General features: G+C 45.5%; 2 protein-coding genes across 3 annotated transcripts in view; both read right to left on the bottom strand.

The window, feature by feature from the left end:
* The window catches only part of CASC3 (CASC3 exon junction complex subunit), a 35,256-nt gene extending 27,480 nt beyond the window's left edge, over positions 1 to 7,776 (bottom strand). The window contains exons 1-3 of the mRNA XM_017869285.1: positions 7,423 to 7,776; positions 6,952 to 6,979; positions 6,576 to 6,613 (exon numbers count right to left, since the gene is read on the bottom strand). Coding sequence (XP_017724774.1) covers positions 6,576 to 6,613; positions 6,952 to 6,979; positions 7,423 to 7,653 — 297 coding nt within the window. The 5' untranslated portion in view covers positions 7,654 to 7,776. The remainder of the gene's footprint in view (positions 1 to 6,575; positions 6,614 to 6,951; positions 6,980 to 7,422) is intronic.
* Positions 7,777 to 11,658: 3,882 nt separating this feature from the next.
* Positions 11,659 to 20,063, bottom strand: part of MSL1 (MSL complex subunit 1) — a 15,035-nt gene continuing 6,630 nt past the window's right edge. Inside the window, exons 3-9 of one of the 2 annotated variants that reach the window (XM_017869283.1) lie at positions 18,820 to 19,202; positions 16,869 to 16,916; positions 16,352 to 16,416; positions 15,334 to 15,401; positions 14,780 to 14,904; positions 14,539 to 14,611; positions 11,659 to 14,169 (exon numbers count right to left, since the gene is read on the bottom strand). In XM_017869283.1, coding sequence (XP_017724772.1) covers positions 14,079 to 14,169; positions 14,539 to 14,611; positions 14,780 to 14,904; positions 15,334 to 15,401; positions 16,352 to 16,416; positions 16,869 to 16,916; positions 18,820 to 19,202 — 853 coding nt within the window. In that variant the 3' untranslated portion in view covers positions 11,659 to 14,078. The remainder of the gene's footprint in view (positions 14,170 to 14,538; positions 14,612 to 14,779; positions 14,905 to 15,333; positions 15,402 to 16,351; positions 16,417 to 16,868; positions 16,917 to 18,819; positions 19,203 to 20,063) is intronic. The other variant, XM_017869284.1, reaches the window with a different exon arrangement.

The raw sequence follows: 20,063 nt of genomic DNA, 5'->3' as shown, positions 1-20,063 counted from the left end.
TAGGCTCAAGCAATCTACCTGCCTCAGCCTCCCAACATGCTGTGATTATAGACATGAGCCATGGTGCCTGGCCTCCTTTGACTCCTTAATTCAGCTTCCACATTCAATCAACGAAGGGGTTGTTAGTAACACTAGAATCTCTCTCTCATCTGTCCACATCTTGCCATTCCCACAAGTATGAATCTTCTTTAGGACACCATCGTCATGCTCCATGGACTATCCTAACAACCTCTAAACAGCTCTTCTGCCCCTAGTCTTCCTCTGTGCCTCACCCACAATTCATCCTCCACATTTAAGCCTTCAATGGTACTTCTTTCCTTGCCATTAGGATAACATCCAAACTCCTTTACATATAGAATGGTAAGCTGTTATAAATTCACAATCCCCAAAACTCATTGAACACTCCATACTGCCTGTCAGTTTTTCCAGCGTTTCCAATCTCTAGTGACTACAGACAGTCCTGATGTATGATGGTTCAACTTATAATTGTGACTTTATGGTGGTGTGAAAGCCATAAACATTCAGTAGAAATTGTACTTCTCAGCTGGGTGCAGTGGCTCACCACACATGTAATCCCAGAACTTTGGGAGGCTAAGGTGGGAGGATCCCTTGAGCCCAGGAGTTCAAGACCAGACTGCAAAACATAGAGAGAACCCATCTCTATTCAAAATATTTTTTTAAAAATAAAAAAGATGGCCAGATACAGTGGCTCACGCCTGTCATCCCAACACTTTGGGAGGCCGAGGAGGGCAGACTGTATGAAGTCAGGCGATCGAGACCATCCTGGCAAACACAGTGAAACCCTGTCTCTACTAAAAATACAAAAAAATCAGCCAGACGTGGTGGCGGGCACCTGTAGTCCCAGCTACTTGGGAGGCTGAGGCAGAAGAATGGCTTGAACCCAGGGGGTGGAGCTTGCAGTGAGCAGAGATCGCGCCACTTCACTTTAGCCTGGGCAACAGAGCAAGACTCCGTCTCAAAAAAAAAAAAAGGAAAGGCCGGGCGCGGTGGCTCACGCCTGTAATCCCAGCACTTTGGGAGGCCGAGGCAGGCGGATCACGAGGTCAGCAAATCGAGACCATCCTGGCTAACACGGTGAAACCCCGTCTCTACTAAAAATACAAAAAAATTAGCCGGACATGGTGACGGATACCTGTAGTCCCAGCTACTCGGGAGGCTGATGCACGAGAATCGCTTGAACCCGGGCGGCGGAGGTTGCAGCGAGCTGAGATCACGTCACTGCAGACAGAGCAAGACAGAGTGAGACTCTGTCTCAAAAAAAAAGAAAAAAAAAGGAATCATACTCCTTGAGACGCTAGATAGCAACAGAGAGCTGCTGCTCCAAGTTAGCCAAGAAGTTGTCTTGAACTTATGATGGGTTTACCAGGATGGGATATAACTATGCCATGAATCAAAAAGCAGCTGTACTGCAAATATTCTCCATCCCAAAACCACTTGTAACTCTGAATTCTGTCCACTTCTATTTTCAATATCACAACTCTACTCCATGCCACACTAAGTACTTAAGTAGATACCTACAATAGCTTTCTTAACTAGCTTTTCTGTCTCTGATCTTGTTCCTCTTCATTGCAGACAAAATAACTGCTGTAAAAGAATCCTCAAATTTTACAGTACAGAGCATCAACCTGGGATATTCTTTAATACATAAATGTCTGAGTCCACAATGCCCCTCCCAAGAGTCTGTTTCAGTAGAGAATGGCCAGTTGGATTTTCTGATGCAAGTGTTCTCTGGATCTGCAAAACACTTCTTTAAAATTTAAGTCAGACAAAGCATAGTGGCTCATGCTTGTAATCCCAGCACTCTGAAAGACCAAGAGAGGTGTATCACTTGAGGTCAGGAGTTCGAGACCAGCCTGGCCAACATGGTGAAACCTCATCTCTACTAAAAATTAAAAAAAAATTAGCTGGGTGTGGTGGCGTGCATCTGTAGTCCCAGCTACCTGGCTACCTGGGAGGCTGAGGCAGGAGAATCGCTTGTACCTGGGAGGTGGAGGCTGCAGTGAGCCGAGATCGTACCACTGCACTCCAGCCTGGGCATGTGACAGTGTGAGACTCCATCTCAGAAAAAAAAAAAAAAGTAAATAAAATTTAAAAAAATAAAGAAATCCAATCACATCACTTTTTATTTTTTATTTTTTTGAGACAGGGTCTTATTCTGTTACCCAGGCTGGAGTGCAGTGGTACAATCTTGATTCACTGCAACCTCCACCTCCCAAGCTCAAGCAATCATCTCACCTCACCAATTGGTGGCCTCCGCTCACCAATTTGTCTTTATTTCTAATACCTATCCTGTACCAACAAAGCTCCAGTCACACCTAACTACTCCCAAGTTCCCAAACGCTATTTTCTCTATCTGGGCTTTCTCTCTTTTTAAAAAAAATTTTGGGCCAGGCGCAGTAGCTCATGCCTGTAATCCCAGCACTTTGGGAGGCCCAGGTGGATGAATCACGAGGTCAAGAGATGGAGACCATCCTAGCCAACATGGTGGAACCCTATCTCTCCTAAAAATACAAAAATTAGCTGAGCGTGGTGGCGCACACCTGTAGTCCCAGCTACTCAGGACGCTGAAGCAGGAGAATCACTTGAACCCAGGAGCCGGCGCTGAAGCAGGAGAATCACTTGAACCCAGGAGCCGGAGGCTCCAGTGAGCCAAGATTGCGCCACTGCACTCCAGCCTGGCTACAGAGCGAGACTCCATCTAAAAAAAAAAAAAAAAAAATTGGGGGGCATGGTGACTCATGCCTGTAATCCCAGCACCTTGGGAGGCCAAGGCGGGCGGGTCACCTGAGGTGAGGAGTTCGAGACCAGCCTGACCAACATGGTGAAACTCCGTCTCTCCTAAAAACACAAAAATCAGGCGGGTGTGGTGGCATGCACCTATAATCCCAGCTACTTGGGAGACTGAGGCAGGAGAATGGCTTGAATCTGGGAGGCAGAGGTTGCAGTGAGCTGAGATCAAGCCATTGCACTCCAGTCTGGGCAAGAGAGTGACACTCTGTCTCAAAAAGGAAAAAAAATTTTATTTTTTTTGGCTGGGCATGCCGGCTCATGCTTGTAATCTCAGCACTTTGGGAGGTCAAGGTAGGAGGACTGTTTGAACCCAGCAATTGGGGGCTGTAGTGAGCTGTGATCCCACAACTGCACTCCAGCCTGGGTGACTGGGCAACAGAGTGAGACACTGCCTCTTTAAAAAAAAAAAAAAAAAAGACGGCTAGGCACAGTGGCTCACACCTATAATCCTGGTACTTTGGGAAGCTGATGTGGGCAGATCACCTGAGGTCGAGTTCATGACCAGCCTGGCCAACATGGTGAAACCCCGTCTCTACTACAAATACAAAAGTTAGCCGGGTGTGGTGGTGTGCACCTGTAATCCCAGCTACTCAGGAGGCTGAGACAGGAAAATTGCTTGAACCTGGGAGGCGAAGGTTGCAGTGAGCCGAGATCACGCCACTGGACTCCTGTCTGGGTTACAGAGCAAGACTCCATCTCAAACAAAAAAAGAAAAGAAAGTTTTTAATTTTTGTGAGTACCTAGTAGGTATATATATTTATGCAGTACATGAGTTTTTTTTTTTTTTTTTGAGACAGAGTTTCGCTCTTGTTGCCCAGGCTGGAGTGCAATGGCACCACCTTGGCTCACTGCAACCTCCACCTTTGGGTTCAAGTAATTCTCCTGCCTCAGCCTCCTGGGTCACTGGGATTACAGGCGCCCGCCACCACGCCTAGCTAATTTTTCTTATTTTCAGTAGAGATAGGGTTTTGCCATGTTGGCCAGGCTGGTCTTGAACTCCTGACCGCAGGTGATCCACCCGCCTCAGCCTCCCAAAGTGCTGGGATTACAGGTGTGAGCCACTGCACCCAGCCCATGAGATTTTTTTTTTTGGTATACAATGTGTAATAATCATGTTAAGGGTAAATGGGGTATGGATCACCTCAAGCACTTATCCTTTGTTACAAACAATTCAATTACATTCTTTTTTTTTTTTTTTTTTTTGAGACGGAGTCTGCTCTGCCTGCCCAGGCTTGGAGGCATGGCGGGCATCTCAGCTCCACTGCAAAAGCTCCGCCTTCCCGGGTTCACGGCCATTCTCCTGTCTCAGCCCTCCCGGTAGGCTGGAGCACAGGCGCCCGCCCTCGTCGCCCGGACCTGTTGTTTTGTATTTTTAGTAAGAGATCGAGGGTTCACCGTATTGTAGCGCAGGATGGTCTCGATCTCCTGACCTCATGACCGCCCCCGTCTCCCGGGCCTCCCCAAGAGTGGCTGGGAATTAGCAGGCCTTGAGCCACCACCCGCCCGGTACCTCATTACATTCTTTTATTGACACTTATTTTTTTTTGAGATGGAGTCTTGCCCTGTCACCAGCCTGGAGCGCAGTGGCGTGATCTCGGCTCACTGCAACCTCTGCCTCCCAGATTCAAGCGATTCTCCTGCCTCAGCCTCCTGAGTAGCTGGGACCACAGGCGCGCGCCACCACAACCGGCTAATTTTTGTATTTTTGGTAAAGACAGGATTTCACCATGTTGGCCAGGGTGGTCTCGATCTATTGACTTCGTGATCCACCCACCTCGGCCTCCCAAAGTGCTGGGATTACAGGCTTGAGCCACCACACCCAGCCAATAGTTATTTTTAAATATACAGTAAGTTACTGTTGACTGTAGTCACCATTTTGCAAATACGAAATTCTAGATCTTAGTCATTCTTTTTTATTTTTTTAATTTTTTGGAGACAGAGTTTTGCTCTGTTGCCCGGGCTGGATTACAGTGGTGTTGATTATGGCTCCCTGCCACCTCCACCTCCCAGCCTCAAGGGATTCTCCTGCCTCAGCCACTTGAGTAGTTGGAATTACGGGCATGCGTGACCACGACCTGCTAATTTTTGTATTTTTAGTAAAGATGGAGTTTTGCCATGTTGGCCAGGCTGGTCCTGACCTCGTGGCCTCAAGTGACTGCCCCACCTTGGCCTCCCACAGTGCTGGGATTACAGGTGTGAGCCATTGCGCTGGGTTTAGATCTTATTCATCCTAAGTATTATTATTTTTTTGTGCCCCTATGGGTTTTTTTTTTTTTTTTTTTCAGACGGAGTCTCGCTCTGTCACCCAGGCTGGAGTGCAATGGTGGGATCTCAGCTCACTGCAAGCTCCGCCTTCCGGGTTCACGCCATTCTCTTGCCTCAGCCTCCCGAGTAGGTGGGACTACAAGGCGCCCGCCACCATGCTTGGCTAATTTTTTGTATTTTTAGTAGAGACGGGGTTTCACCGTGTTAGCCAGGATGGTCTCGATCTCCTCACCTTGCGATACGCCCACCTCGGCCTCCCAAAGTGCTGGGATCACAGGCGTGAGCCACAGTGCCCGGCCTCTTCTTTTTTTTAATGTATTTACTTTTTAAGACAGTCTCACTCCGTCACCCAGGTAGGAGTGCAGTGGCATGATTTCAGCTCACTGCCACCTCCATCTCCTGGGGTCAAACAATTTTCGTGTCTCAGCCTCCCGAGTAGCTGGAATTACAGGCATACATCACCACACCCAACTAATTTTTTGTTATTTTTTAGTAGAGATGGGTTTTCACCATGTTGGCCAGGCTGGTCTCAAACTCCTGGCCTCAAGTGATCCGCTTGCCTCACTCTTCCAAAGTGCTGCGATTACAGGCATGAGCCACTGCTCCTGGCCCCTGTGGGCTTTCTTAACGGTTGTTCCCCCTGCCTAGAACACATTCTACCCAGTCAACTCTTAATCTTTCCTGACTAAGATGGATTCAGTGCCCAGCTGTAACACCCTACTTAGTCCTATCCCAGCGCTATCCCCTATCAGCAAGTGGTACAATTGCTGGAATGTTTGTCTGACTTCCTTATTAAGTTGTAAGATCTCTAAAGATAGGAATTTTGTTATAATGTTCACTGTTTCATCTTCAAGGGCTTAACAGATTCTAAAATGTAGTAACGGTTCTAAAAATTTATAGACAAAATCTTTGATCCACTATCCAATTCCCCCTGTATATAATCCCATTACCAGAACTCAGGACTCCACTCAACAACCCAGAAAACAAACATTTATTCTGATGCCATCTCTAGTAGTTTATCCAAAAGACAGGAAACTTTCTCCTAGAAACAGAGAAATCCCCACCTATAAAATGATGGATGCTCTTGGCACAAAACATTCAGAATCCTACCCTTTCAAAGTCTTCAGATAGATTTGGAAAAAAAAATCCACGGAAAAAAATATCCAACTGGCTGGCTTCTCAACCTACACTGCATAAAACTGTCAAACATCTTTCAGACGACTTCAAGATGTACTCATTCTCTTACTTAGAACCTTATATTCTTCAGACAGGAAGAGAAGCCAACTAACGGTGTAACAACTGTGGCTTGAGACGGCATGCCCCAAGTTTTCCCTAGGTCTAAAGAGAACAAGACATTCTGTAACACTTTCTCAGAAGCATAAATGAAGAATACACAAGAGGATAAACACGGAGGTCATGGTACGTTTGCAACGAAGGTGTGTACACGTTTCTAAAAGCATTTCTGATCTGTACCATAGGAAAAAACCTGTCATACTCACTTCCGAGTCTTCTGCACTTTCATAATCCGAGAGAACAGCTGAAATAAAACAGAAATATGTGGAAAAACAGAAACCCAGAAACATTTTTTGGCTGCTTATTATAGGTCAGACTAAGAGTCTCATTTAATTCTGACATCAACCTACAACGTGGATAAAATTATAGTCCCCACTTACAGAAGGAGAAACAGACTCAGAGAGTAACTTGCACAAGACTACACTGCTAAAACCTATGCTCTTAACCACTATGCTACAAAAAGCCACTCTGTGGCCCTAAATCCGTGACAGTGTGTGAGAATGTCGACAGTGGGAAATAGATTTTCTGAGTTCATGTTAAAAAAAAAACTGTTGTCCTAATGGGGTAAAAGATGCTACTCACCATCACCTTCAATGCCATCTTCACTCTCCTGAAAGAAAGTAGAAGACATGGGTTAGTTTTGTGATTTCCAGAGGTGGGGAGCCCAATAAAGAAATGTGGGTGAAGAGCTGAAGACTCAGCACAAAATGGTCGGAGAGGGAGGCAAGCAGTAGCCAAGGCAGGTCTGGTCTTTAATAAGTAGTAGCCAAGGCAGGTCTGGTCTCCTTCCCTCCAGCCCTGATTTCTGAATAAACATCCGCTTTCCATCCCCAGCGGCTCTGTCATCCTCCCAGAAACCCCCAATCCTTCTTCTTCCCTTAGAACTCCGGATGCAAACTCGCATTGGGATAACTCCCCTTTTCTCGTAAAAACAACAAAAAAAGTCCCAGTATCTACTATCAACTCCCAGACACCGAGCATCACCTACACCCCGCCCCCGGCAGGCTCGCCGCCCGGTCCCCACCCCACCCCGGCCCGCCTGCGCGCACTCACACACTCCGACTCCTCAGCGCTCTTGGCGCCCCCGCTCTCCACCCGCCGCAGATGAAGGGCCCCGATTCGGCCTCCGCGCTGTGAAGGCAGAGAGCCGCTGCCGCCGCCTCCGGCGCTACCGCTGCAGCTCCCGCCGCCCCGCAACGGAGAGCCGCCGCTGTCTGAGCCCGAAGCACCAGATTCCTCGTCCTCGGTGTCTTGCGAAGCGCGCTGCCGCCGCCGATCCGCCATCTTACGGAGAACGGCCACCGCCGGCGAGCTACTTACGCACCGCGCCCGTCCCAGAGGCTGCTGGGAGGCTCGATAGCTAATCCCGGCGTGCTGCGCGTGCGGCGCTCGGCCATCCCGCTTGGGGTGGGCGGGACACGGGGCGGGGCCTAGGCCTGCGACAAGTTTCCGTCCGAAGCGGATTAAGTCTATCGGTGATGTAAGGGGGCGTGGCGCGGCTTCTGACATCTCTTGGGCAGGCCTAGGGTGAGGGGAATTGAGACTTCAGCTGCCTCCCGGGTTCCTGGCCCGGCCATCTTGGGCTTCCCGAGTGGAAGGCGTCGACCTGTCACAGCTTCACTGCAACACTGGGGCTGTTTCATGGTTTTCTGTTTCCGTTTCTCAGTTCTACCTACGTTTGAAGCAGGTCAATTTACTGCATTCCTTTGCTTGGTAATATCACGAATCAAGGTAAATCTTAAAAGCCGTAGTGCTGCGTCAGATTTGCTACACCAGCCCGGTTTTTAAGATAACGGGCGAAGGAGAAACCAATTGTCTGCAGTGAAGCCAGAGGACTTCTTGTTGCAGCGTTTTCTCTGTGTTCTCATTTCCTCTTCACGTTTCTTCCCACCCCAGCCATCACCTGTCCCACAGTGCAGGCTGGTATGATGCCAGTGTTACCGGTTTTGTTTTGTTTTGTTTTGAGGCAGGGTCTCACTCTTGCGCAGGCTGGAGTGCAGTGGCACGATCACGGCTCACTGCAGCTTTGACCTCCCGGGCACAGGTGACCTCCCTGCCTCAGCCTCCTTCGTAGTTGGGACAACCGTTACACACTACCACACCCAGCTAATTTTTCTATTTTTTGTAGAGATGGGGTCTCGCTCTTGCTCAGGCTTGTCTCCTGGCTGGGCTCAATCGATCCTCTCGTCTCAGCCTTCCAAAGTGCTGGGATTACAGGCATGAGCTACTGCCCTTTCGAGGATTTTAGAACCTATTTAAAAATAAATGGTCAGTAGAAACGGATGTTGATTCAAAATCCTGACATTATTTCCTCCTTAAGGTTTATGGAAATTCTTTGATTTTGGCAAGGCATTTGTCACCAATGAAAAGAATCAATGTATTTTCTTTGTACCATTATAAGGATATACAAAGTGCATGAGCTAAGTTTTTAGTGCACCTACAGGAGTGCACGCTAATAATGTATGTATCAAACAAAGGCCACTATGGCATAGGATTCTTTCCTGAGTAAAAAAAAAAAAAAGTTTTTTTTTTTTTTTGAGACGGAGTCTCGCTCAGTCGCCCAGGCTGGAGTGCGGTGGCGCGATTTCGCCTCACTGCAAGCTCCGCCTCCCGGGTTCGCGTCATTCTGCCTCAGCCTCCGGAGTAGCTGGGACTACAGGCGCCCGCCACCACGCCCGGCTAATTTTTTGTAATTTTAGTAGAGACGGGGTTTCACCGTGTTAGCCAGGATGGTGTCGGTCTCCTGACCTCATGATCTGCCCGCCTCGGCTTCCCAAAGTGCTGGGATTACAGGAGTGAGCCACCACGTGCAGCCTTTCCTGAGTAGAATTTTTATAAATAATGTGGTTAAAGATCCTGATGTTTATCAAATTTATAGACAACATGAAACTGGAAGTAATTATGAATGCCTTCAGCGATTAAATGAAAATTCGAGGCCGGTTGCGGTGACTCACGCCTGTAATCCCAGCACTTTGGGAGGCCGAGACGGGCAGATCACGAGGTCAGGAGATCGAGACCATCCTGGCTAACACGGTGAAACTCCGTCTCTACTAAAAAATACAAAAAACTAGCCGGGCGAGATGGCGGGCGCCTGTAGTCCCAGGTACTTGCGAGGCTGAGGCAGAGTGGCGTGAATCCGGGAGGCGGAGCTTGCAGTGAGCCGAGATCGCGCCACTGCACTCCAGCCTGGGCGACAGTGAGACTCCGTCTCAAAAAAAAAAACACAAAATTCAAACGATCTCAGCTAATTAGACAAGTGGCCAAACCTGACGACTTATAAGTCCAGCTCCAAAAGCCAACTGCCTGAGTTCAAAAATATGATTTAATAAGTGTTAAAGACCTGGAGGATCTTATCGATCATAAGCTAAACTGGTGCAAATAAGACTGCCAAGTTTAGTGTCTAAATAAGGAAAGTGATAGTCTGCCACTTTGTCCTTCAGTTGTTTGGTCTGGGTCCAATTTAATTTTTTTTTTTTTTTTGAGACAGAGTCTCGCTCTGTCGCCCAGGCTGGAGTGCCGTGACCGGATTTCAGCTCACTGCAAGCTCCGCCTCCCGGGTTTACGCCATTCTCCTGCCTCAACCTCCTGAGTCGCTGGGACTACAGGCGCCCGCCACCTCGCCCGGCTAGTTTTTTGTATTTTTTAGTAGAGACGGGGTTTCACCGTGTTAGCCAGGATGGTCTTGATCTCCTGACCTCGTGATCTGCCCGTCTCAGCCTCCCAAAGTGCTGGGATTACAGGCTTGAGCCACCGCGCCCGGCCTGTTTTGTTGTTGTTGTTGTTGTTTTTCTGAGACAGAGTCTCGCTCTGTCACCCAGGCTTGGAGTGCTTTGGCGTGATCTCCGCTCACTGCAAGCTCCCCCCCACCCCCCCGGGGTTCATGCCATTCTCCTGCCTCAGCCTCCCGAGTAGCTGGGACTACCAGCGCCCGCCCACCACGCCCGGCTAATTTTTTTGTATTTTTAGTAGAGACGGGGTTTCACCGTGTTAGCCAGGATGGTCTCGATCTCTTGACCTTGTGATCCGCCCACCTGGGCCTCCCAAAGTGCTGGGATTACAGGCGTGAGCCACCGTGCCCCGCCTCGAGCCACAGCAATCTTTAACTAGGGACTATGAAGAAAAGGAGGGATTGATCTTTTTTTCATTATCCTAGAAGGCAAAGCAAAAACCAATGGGTTTAAGTTACAAGAAGTTAGATTTTTGTCAACAAGCAAGAATTTTCAAACACTTAGGGGGAAAAATGTATGTTAAAAAACAAAGTGTGGAAGCAGAAGCTGGAATTTGCTCATCTGGAATGTTATCAAGGGTAAATCATGTATCAGGGGTCACAATAGATGACCTCTAAGGTCTTTCCAACCATAAGATTTTGTTAATTTAGACACCAGGGACCAAGTATCCTATAATCTCGGGTCTGAAGTTGCTAATTATACTTTTCTTTTTTTGAGTTGGAGTCTCCCTCTGCCACCCAGGCTGGAGTGCAATGGCATGATCTTGGTTCACCGCAACCTCTGCCCCTCCTGGGTTCAAGCAATTCTGGTGCTTCAGCCTCCCAAGTAGCTGGGATTACAGGTGCCTGCCACCACACCTGGCTAATTTATTGTCTTTTTGGTAGAGACGGGGTTTCACCATGTTGGCCAGGCTGGTTTCGAACTTCTGACCTCAGGTGATCTACCCGCCTAAGCCTCCCAAAGTGCTGGGGTTACAAATGTGAGCCACCATGCACAGCCCCCCCCCCTTTTTTTTTTTTTGGACCAGTCCTTTTTTGTTTTGTTTTGTTTTGAGATGGAGTCTCGCTGTCGCCCAGGCTGGAGTGTAGTAGGTTGATCTTGGCTTACTGCAACTTCCACTTCCCAGGTTCAAGAGATTTTCCTGCCTCAGCCTCCCAAGTAACTGGGATAACAGGTGCATGCCACCACACCTGGATAATTTTTGTATTTTTAGTAGATGAGGTTTTACCATGTTTTACTGTGTTGGCCAGGCTGGTCTTGAACCTCTGACCACAAGTGATCTGCCCACCTCAGCCTCCAAAGTGTTGGGATTACAGGCGTGAGCCACTGCGCCCAGTCAAGTTGCTGATTATACTTAAGGAAGCACACTGGACAATTGAGAAGGATGAAATACATTCTACTTATATACAAATGAAAGTGAGTATCTTATATAAAGGGGAAAATAATGTGTTATTCTTTTATATTGTGGAAATGGATTTCTTTTTCCAGTGTTTCAAATATACAAGCAGAATTGTTTAATGTTTGCCAATAAATATAATAAATTGAAGCAGAAATTCAAAAATTAACAGCCACAATAGTTTATTTACAATTGAACTCTTTATAAGATATTTACAAGACAACCAATTTTACACATCAAAATGGTATCAAAAGTTATGAATTACAACACAGACAACAATATGAAATGGGCATAAAACAAAGCTGAAGTAGACAGACAAGCAATTTTTTTTTAATTTATTAACACTAGCTTAAACTTTGTTAAAGAAAAACAAACAACTATGTTTTAGGAGAACTGCAGGGCCTTCAGTTGAAGATTGAATTCACAGTGTTGTATCCCATGTAGGGAAAAATAAGACTAATTTTCCCCCCACACTCTAACACACTGTAATTTTGCACTTGGAACTTTGCTAATCTACTCTCCAACCTCCTTCTCAACAAAGTCAAATCAAAGGAGAATTAACCTAGAAGAGGGGACAATAAAATAAGAGGTCCTCAGGGAGAGGGAGAACCAAGGAAATAGAATCTACTTAAGTCTGGCCAAATAGCACCTCGTGGATTCTTCTCAGTCTACTTCAAGTCAGAAACTGGGGAGTCCCCTGGGTAGGGCACAAACATAATGGTTAAATTTGCTAACTCATATCCAAAATTAGGAATCCGACACATGCTGAAATCAAGAAGAAACTGAGAGGGATCAAAGAACAAAGTTAAGAGACACTGATTGCGTCTTTTTTCTTTTTGGACACGTTACGAAGAAATATAACATAGGTAAGAGTAAGAAAAACTGAACATCCTGCCACATTAAAATGATGGAGAACAAAGAAAATCTGGCCCAATTTTTCTAGAAATCTCCTTCTCCTTAAGGTGTGAGATGAGAGCCCCTAGTGGAATTAAGTCCTATTTCTCTCTACATCCTTGCTGCAATGAAGTTTACAGCAGGTTCCCTTATAGAGAGCCCACTCTCCTAAGCAGATGGAGTTACAAATGAAAACCCATAGCCACACACACACACACACAAAAGGAGAAATAAGAGCAGCAAGATCATCCAAGAATACATGTGCTGCCAGAATAATTCCTTTAAAAGTCAAATCCAGGAAGCACAGATCAACATCTCACAAAAAGCTTTAGCAGTGGGAGGCCCCTGAGGAACTTTTCTTCTCTTCCCACAATGGTATCCCATTCTCTCTTGTGCTCCACTGATGGGCCAGCCACACACCCTACATACCTTGGCTTCTCCTCTAAAAGTGCTAATAATCTGGGGACATATTCTCTTTAAGGATAAAAGCCCCTACCTTCTAGGAGATTAGACCCCTACTTGTTTTCACACAATAGTCCTGAAGACTAAAGAAAGGCAATTCCTATATATTTGAGACCAGAGGTCTTGGCTCTATTTTCCTTTCAGATAGTTAATAGGGATCTTACACTGAGACCAAAGTGGCCTGGGAGTGCTATCCTGATATTTCAACAAAATGGGGGAGGGGAGAGGACCAAGATGGTACACATACAAATCTTATTTTTACAAAGTGAATGGAGAAGCTCATTAGGTACATCTGTTTGTTTCAAGATGTAGACATTTGCCAGCCAAAGGAAGCACCTATTTCCACACTCTCCCTCTACCCTCCCTAAGTCTCTATCCCACCACCAAGAGCCCAGCTAAAAGGACGAAGCCCAATGAAGGAATACTTGAGAAGTGATGTGATACAAGGACATCTATACAGGTTTTGGCATGCCATCTCAAATGCTAACTGCTTTTGTTTACAGCTGCAACTTGTTCTGAAACTAACCATCCCCACTTTCTTTTCCAAATATTTTGTTTTTTGAGGGGTAAAGAAATTCAGTTACCCATTAACTGAGAAAACAATCACAGCCAAACATCCCTTTCCACATGACTGTATCACAGAATAGTTTCAAGAGAACAACTATCTTCACACAGTTATCTACCAACTCTCTGATGTCTTTTCTACTCTGTGAAGATGGCTTGCTTCATCGCTTCACTTGTCATTCCTCATCTGGTCCTAAAGCTCATGGTGAGGTTGTTTGTTTTGTTTTAGGGTTAAAAATCACTATACCCACTATAAGGAGGGTGTACCAGGGTGAGAAGAGTGCCATGCAGGCACAGTTCTAAAGGAAGGGGTTGCTTCATCTTCCACATGTCTAATGAAGAGAGCCCTTTTACCCCTTTAACATAGGCAAATGTATAGAAACAGACCCCTGAAACTTCTGAATCTGCCAGCCTATAGCTTTAGCTTGAGAGCCCATTTCCCAAAAAAGGGAAAAGAAATCCCAATCACCCTCCATAACTCACAATTAGCCGAATGGAAGAGTTTTTGTGAAATCAGAGTGATGAAAACAAAGTCAAGGGAGTATGAAAGGGTATTATCAGCGAGTGATAACATATGTGAGGACAAAGGTCACATATACAGGTCTCTGCCACTCTCTGGAATGGCATGCTACAACTATCTGAAGACAACGTTCTTGCCAGCACAGCTATTTCCTACACGTCCGGTGAGGTGTTTGCTTCTTCTGGATCTCCAACCTGCATCGGCTACGCTCATCCAACCAGGGTAGCTCAAAATTCCTGGCAAAAGAGGATGAAGAAATCAACTTACAAGACTAGACAGGATTCAGTGTGGACACGATAGCAACTACAAAAATGTTACTATGTCCCTATCTCTGACTAGTTTGGAGTGTCTTTCCTGCCTCAAAGCCAGAACAACTGTGTACCATTAAAGTGATGGAATCATCTACTTCTATCTCAAAAAGCAATCCTTCTAATTATTGGCTTGGGAATCTTATTACAAAAGCTAGTTGCCCAGGTAGCCTCATTTATGTCAAAGACCCATGGCTATCCCTAAGCCACCTGGTTCTACCTCATATCTAGGCTTCCATGAAGTCTGAGAGGGATGTGTAAGTTACCTGGAAGGGGAGGAAAAAAACATATACTTACTGTGGAGTTAATTTTGGTAATGGTCGTCCAAATGCTACAACAGGCAAGAAGGGGGTAATCATCAAACTTTCAACTATGGGAGAAAGTCAAACAGGAGCTTATTAGTGATATAGATGGGAAATGTCTAGAAGTTATATCTGCTCCAAAATACACTTAATTCATTCAGAGCAAGTTGTACCCTGGAGCCTTGCACCCTCCTCCTCCTTTGAAAAACCTATTCTTTTAGATGGACACAACTTACCATCATCTGGCTCAGGGAAAAATGAGGTAACCTCAGGCTCAGATTCCTGAATTCCTTTCTTTTTATACATTCTGAGCTGCAGTCGCTGTAAAATTCTTTGTTCCCTGATCCTCTGAATATCCCATCTGGGAAAAACAAACCAAACAAAACAAACAAACCCAACATTACTGTTGACCCAAAACCTGCTCTATAAAAACAACTCACACAATCCAGATGCTAGGAGGACTCCTGCTGACTCCTCTAGACAGGGTAAAGAGAAATGCCTGCCTGGTTAAAGGAGTGCTGTTTTAAGCCTACTGTCTAGATCATGTGTTGGTGTTCCACAGAAAGTAGAACTGAGGAAGGTCATACACAAAAAGAGGCCAAACATGTTTTCCTACTTAGTTGGAAACCATTTCCAACTAAGATATTCAACCAACTGGGAAGCCAGTAATGTAAGAGTGTTAGGTGCTCCAAGATTCTCCACAGCATGAAAGAGGGAGGTCAGGTGCCCTGATCCTCTGTCCTAGGTCCTAGGGCTCAGTTGTTTCCAGGATGGGCATCTCTGGCCTCACCTTTTCCTTCTCTTCTCATCCAGCTCCAGTTTTGCATGCCGCTTTGAAAACACACTGTCATCCAGGTTCTATGTAAAGAAAAGCAGCTGATAAGCTATTTATCACCATGTATTAGTTACACACATATACTAACTAATTTCCAGCTTCCAGGAATGTTAACATCTTTCACCTTCCGGTTCTACCTGAGTCTGTGGGTTCCATGGATAGTATGGGAACTTCCTGGTAACAGAATCAACGAAACACATACTCCTTTCCCCATCCACACCCTTTTAGAATCTCCAAATTTCACAATCATTTCCATAACTTTCCAAGGTAAACACCACATCAAACTAAAACCCCCAGACTGCCATAAAGTCTCCTCGCCTCCATACTTTGTAGGAATCTGACCTTAAAATAATCAAAACTTTAAGAATCAAATGAGCTTAGAATATACAATTTTATGGCTGAGGGGTACATGCTTGCTTTTTTTTTTTTTTTTTTTTTGATGGAGTCTCACTCTGTCACCCACGCTGGAGTGCAGTGGTGCGACCTTGGCTCACTGCAACCTCCACCTCCCAGGTTCAAGCAATTCTCCCTGTCTCAGCTTCCCGAGTAGCTGGGATTACAGGCGTGCACCACAAAGCCTGTCTAATTTTTGTATTTTTAGTAGAGACAGGGTTTCGCCACATTGGCCAGGCTGATCTCTAACTCCTGACCTCAGGTGATCCACCTGCCTCAGCCTCCCAAAGTGCTGGGATTATAGGCATGAGCCACCGAGCCCAGCCCTAACTTTTCTACTTAGCATAAAATCTATTTTGAACACTACCTAGCTACTTATTTTTTTAATCAATCACTTAACTACTCTGGACCTGTTTTTTAATCTATAAAATGAAGGAGCTGGACCAGATAATTTCTCAAGTTTCTGTCTGGCCTTAAAATTCTATTTAATTCATCCATAGTACTATGACATTTTCAAGTTATACCCTCATGTTCTATTTACTCTCTCACTCTCTTCAATTGACTGCTGTTGGTTACCTACCTCCAAAAGGTCTGAAGGATTTGGGTCCCTTAGAGGCTCTACTGAGTGGTCCCTCCAAGAAGGAACTGAAAAAAAAAAAAGAGAGAAAAAGAAAGGGAGGAGGGGTGGAACCACCCTTAAATCCAAAGTCGCACAACTATTCACTAGGATAAGAGGTCTCTCCCCAGATGAGACAAAGTTACCAAGTGATAGGAATCCATTCTATGGCCTCCCTGAAGCCATATTCAGTGTCCTTGCTATGGTATAAAAGTACCTAAAATGCCATTGCAGTCTGCCAAACTCAGGATCACAAAAACCCTAAACCAATACCTGACAATTCATATAATGGATGCTATAGCAGTTCCTGAAAAACAACTGAAATTTGTTGTCATTTTGAAGTCTATAGTAGTGTAATCAATCATACACCAAGAAATCTCACTCTCCCACATCCAGTGGATGGGGAATGCAGCTCCCAACCATCCACCATCCCACCAACCCCCACCCCAGGCCCAGCCAGCACAATTCCTATTCTACTCACCAGCCAAGACTGAAGTTTCTCCTGCAACACTTGATGGCATCAGACACCCTAAATAATGCAGGAAAGAAGAATAATCTCAGTGTAAAAAGAAAAAAAGCCCATACCCCAAATGGAGGAAAGGATCATCACTGAAGTTCTCACTAGGAAGCCATTTTGTTTTTTGAGTTGTTCTTTTGAGAATTTCTCTCTGGGGGAGGGGAAGAGGGAACAACAGACAAAAGAAAAGAAAATAAGCCCACCACTTTTTTTTTTACACTGAGACGACTTCTTTTCTTCATTATTTAGGGTGGTTTCCCTGCAACAGTTGATGGCCAAGGATATCAAACCTTAAACTCAGAACATGGCAGGTGAGTAAAAGTTGACCCTATTTTTCAAATAAAAGATCAGTGTTCTCAAAACTTACATAAGTAGTCTTCTTAAACAGCTCCCTCCTCCCTCCAAACAAACTACCTTGCTGGTCCAGCCTGAACAACATGCACAAAGACTTTGGCTCCCCTAGAACAAGCCATTGAGCCTTCCTCTTGAGATAGGGGCATCAAGAATAAGGATTCACATGTTTATTCACAACTCAGGCTCCTCAAGGGGCTGGGATCTCCCCAATTAGATTCTTTTGTTTCACTATGCCCACAATCTCAGAGGTGTTTGAAATTGTCTGTACTAGGGAAGACAGGATTTTCAAAAATAGCCAGTCACACAGAACAGCTCTGGACCAAGCCATTACCCAATCCCGGATGGGAAGTTGCTTCACGTTTCTCTTAAGTTGTTACACAGCATTGCCATGGCAGCAAAAAAGGTTAACCATTAAGGAAGAACCTGTTCAACTGACTGAACCAACAAAAATCTGAACCTAGATCAGGATCCTGATCTAATGTACTCAAGTGTGAGGCCTAATAGACGTTAGATCATTAAGATGACTAATCTAGCTTTCCCACTTAATTTTGTCACCAAAACAGCCAAACAAAGCCTGGAGAACGCTCTTGTCTCACTGGAATGGATTTCTATCCCCATCCTGCTAGGCAAGACACAGTGGTAGAAACTTGGGACTGCGGCTCTATCCTGGAAGGCCTCCCCAACCATGACCCCAGAGTAACCGCAGTGACTGACATAGACTAATATTACATGATTGAAGGCACATTCCAGTTACTGGTTGATGTAGAAGATAGGGGAGCATCTCTGTGTGGAAGCCATAAAGGAAAAAAAAGGGAATGAAGACCAAGGTCCCACACCCCACACCCTCCCCAAGCAGCTCAGATATCCCAAGATAGTCCTTATTGTTTGAAAAATAGTTTGTAGACCATTTTATTTAAATATATGAACAACCAATGGGCTACTGCAATCCAAGTAAACTCTTCACATTTTAGAACCTTTGTGAAGTATAGTAAGATAAAGTAAGACTGTTGGTCTTTGGCAGATTCCTCCTGCCCCCCAGACAGGGACATAGATATACAGATAAATGTTTATATAGTTAAAGAGCGGAGGCCCAGGTGAAAATTCCCCACCCCAAGCTGGCTCCCCAACCCAAAAATTACCATTGGCCCCTGAGAACACCCAAAGACCACCCTCCCAGATTTCACACAATATCAATTGCAGGAACAGTCGTGCATGGCAAAGTATAGTTCTATGCATTTCACAGCACAGAAAACCCTTCTTTCAGAGGGCATGCAAGTTGCCGGAGATTACACCCCCAAGTCTGGTGCTCTTGTGATGAGCAACTTACTGGCAAACACATCTCCCAGTGTTGTAAGCAGGCAAATACATTGAGCACATTTTGCTGTAATTCCATCTATTTGCAATGCCTGCACAGTGTCTGTCTCTGGCTGTTAACTTACTCATTCTTGACAGAACTCTGCTTTATTGATTGCACTTTTTTAAAAATGCCAAAGGCATTTTCACACTTGTTAGCTTGACCGCCACCACTAGGGTATAAGAGCAAGTGTTCTCTATGCCTTACTTGCTACAGTCTCCTCCTTCTTTGGAGAGGATTCCCGTAATGGTAACGGTGATGGGGGAGGCTGGTGCCAACGACACAAATACATTTCTGTGGTGGAAAGGTACGGCAAATCTTCTATCTCACTTGAGAAGGCTTTCTCCTTGGGATGGGTGCTGGGTCCCTTTTGGGGAGTGGAGAGTCTTGGTGGGGTGTCCACTGAAGACCGGGGCTTTTCTGGGGTTTCTTGGCTCCTCAATTCACGTTTACAAACAGTTTCAGATAAGGAACCACAGGGTTCCTCTTTAATAGGAGAGTGCTTAGGAGTTTTTGTTTTGACTTTTGAAAATTCAGGAGCCAGCTTTTTAACAGGAGTCTTTCTTTCTGTACTTCCAAATGGGGATTTCCTATTAGATAGGGAAGAAAACATTATAAAATATATTGACACTTGAATAAAATCTAATTTGAACACATTCTGGAGCAAAAGAATAAGCTGGTTATTTTGCCCCAAAATGACAAGTATTCAGGTACCTAAATGTCTGGTGTTCATTTGGCAGTCATGAGCAGGAACAGCCCAGGCTTAGCAGTATATAAAATAGGCCATTAGTAAATGCTTTTTTTGTTGTTTTTTGTTTTTTGAGACGGAGTCTTGCTCTGTCACCCAGGCTGGAGTGCAGTGGTATGATCTCGGTTCACTGCAATCTCTGCCTCCCGGGTTCAAGCAATTCTATCTCAGCCTTCCGAGTAGCTGCAATTACAGGCATACACCACCATGCCTGGTTAATTTTTTTTGTATTTTTAGTAAAGGCAGGGTTTCACCATATTGGTCAGGCTGGTCTCGAACACCTGACCTTAGGTGATCCACCCACCTAGGCCTCCCAAAGTGCAGGGATTACCGGCATGAGCCACCACACCTGGCCAGTAAATGTTTGTTGAATAAGGAGTTTTCATGCTTAAGAATATTCAAGGTCCACCAGGTGCAGTGGCTCACGCCTGTAATCCCAGCACTTTGGAAGGCCGATGTGGGCAGATCACTTGAGGTCAGCAGTTCAAGACCAGCCTGGTCAACATGGTGAAACCCCGTCTCTACTAAAAAAAAATACAAAAATTAGTTGGGCTTGGTGGCCCATGCCTGTAATCCTAGCTACTTGGGAGGCTGAGGCAGGAGAATTGCTTAACCCTGGGAGGCAGGGGTTGCAGTGAGCTGAGATCACGCCACTGCACTCCAGCCTGGGCAACAGAGTGAGACTCCATCTCAAGAAAAAAAA

The sequence above is a fragment of the Rhinopithecus bieti genome, unplaced genomic scaffold (genome assembly GCF_001698545.2).
Source record: "Rhinopithecus bieti isolate Rb0 unplaced genomic scaffold, ASM169854v2 scaffold_5019, whole genome shotgun sequence".
Lineage (NCBI taxonomy): Eukaryota > Metazoa > Chordata > Mammalia > Primates > Cercopithecidae > Rhinopithecus > Rhinopithecus bieti.
The sequence above is the reverse complement of the archived record's forward strand: the minus strand, read 5'-3'. Positions and strand labels throughout refer to the sequence as shown.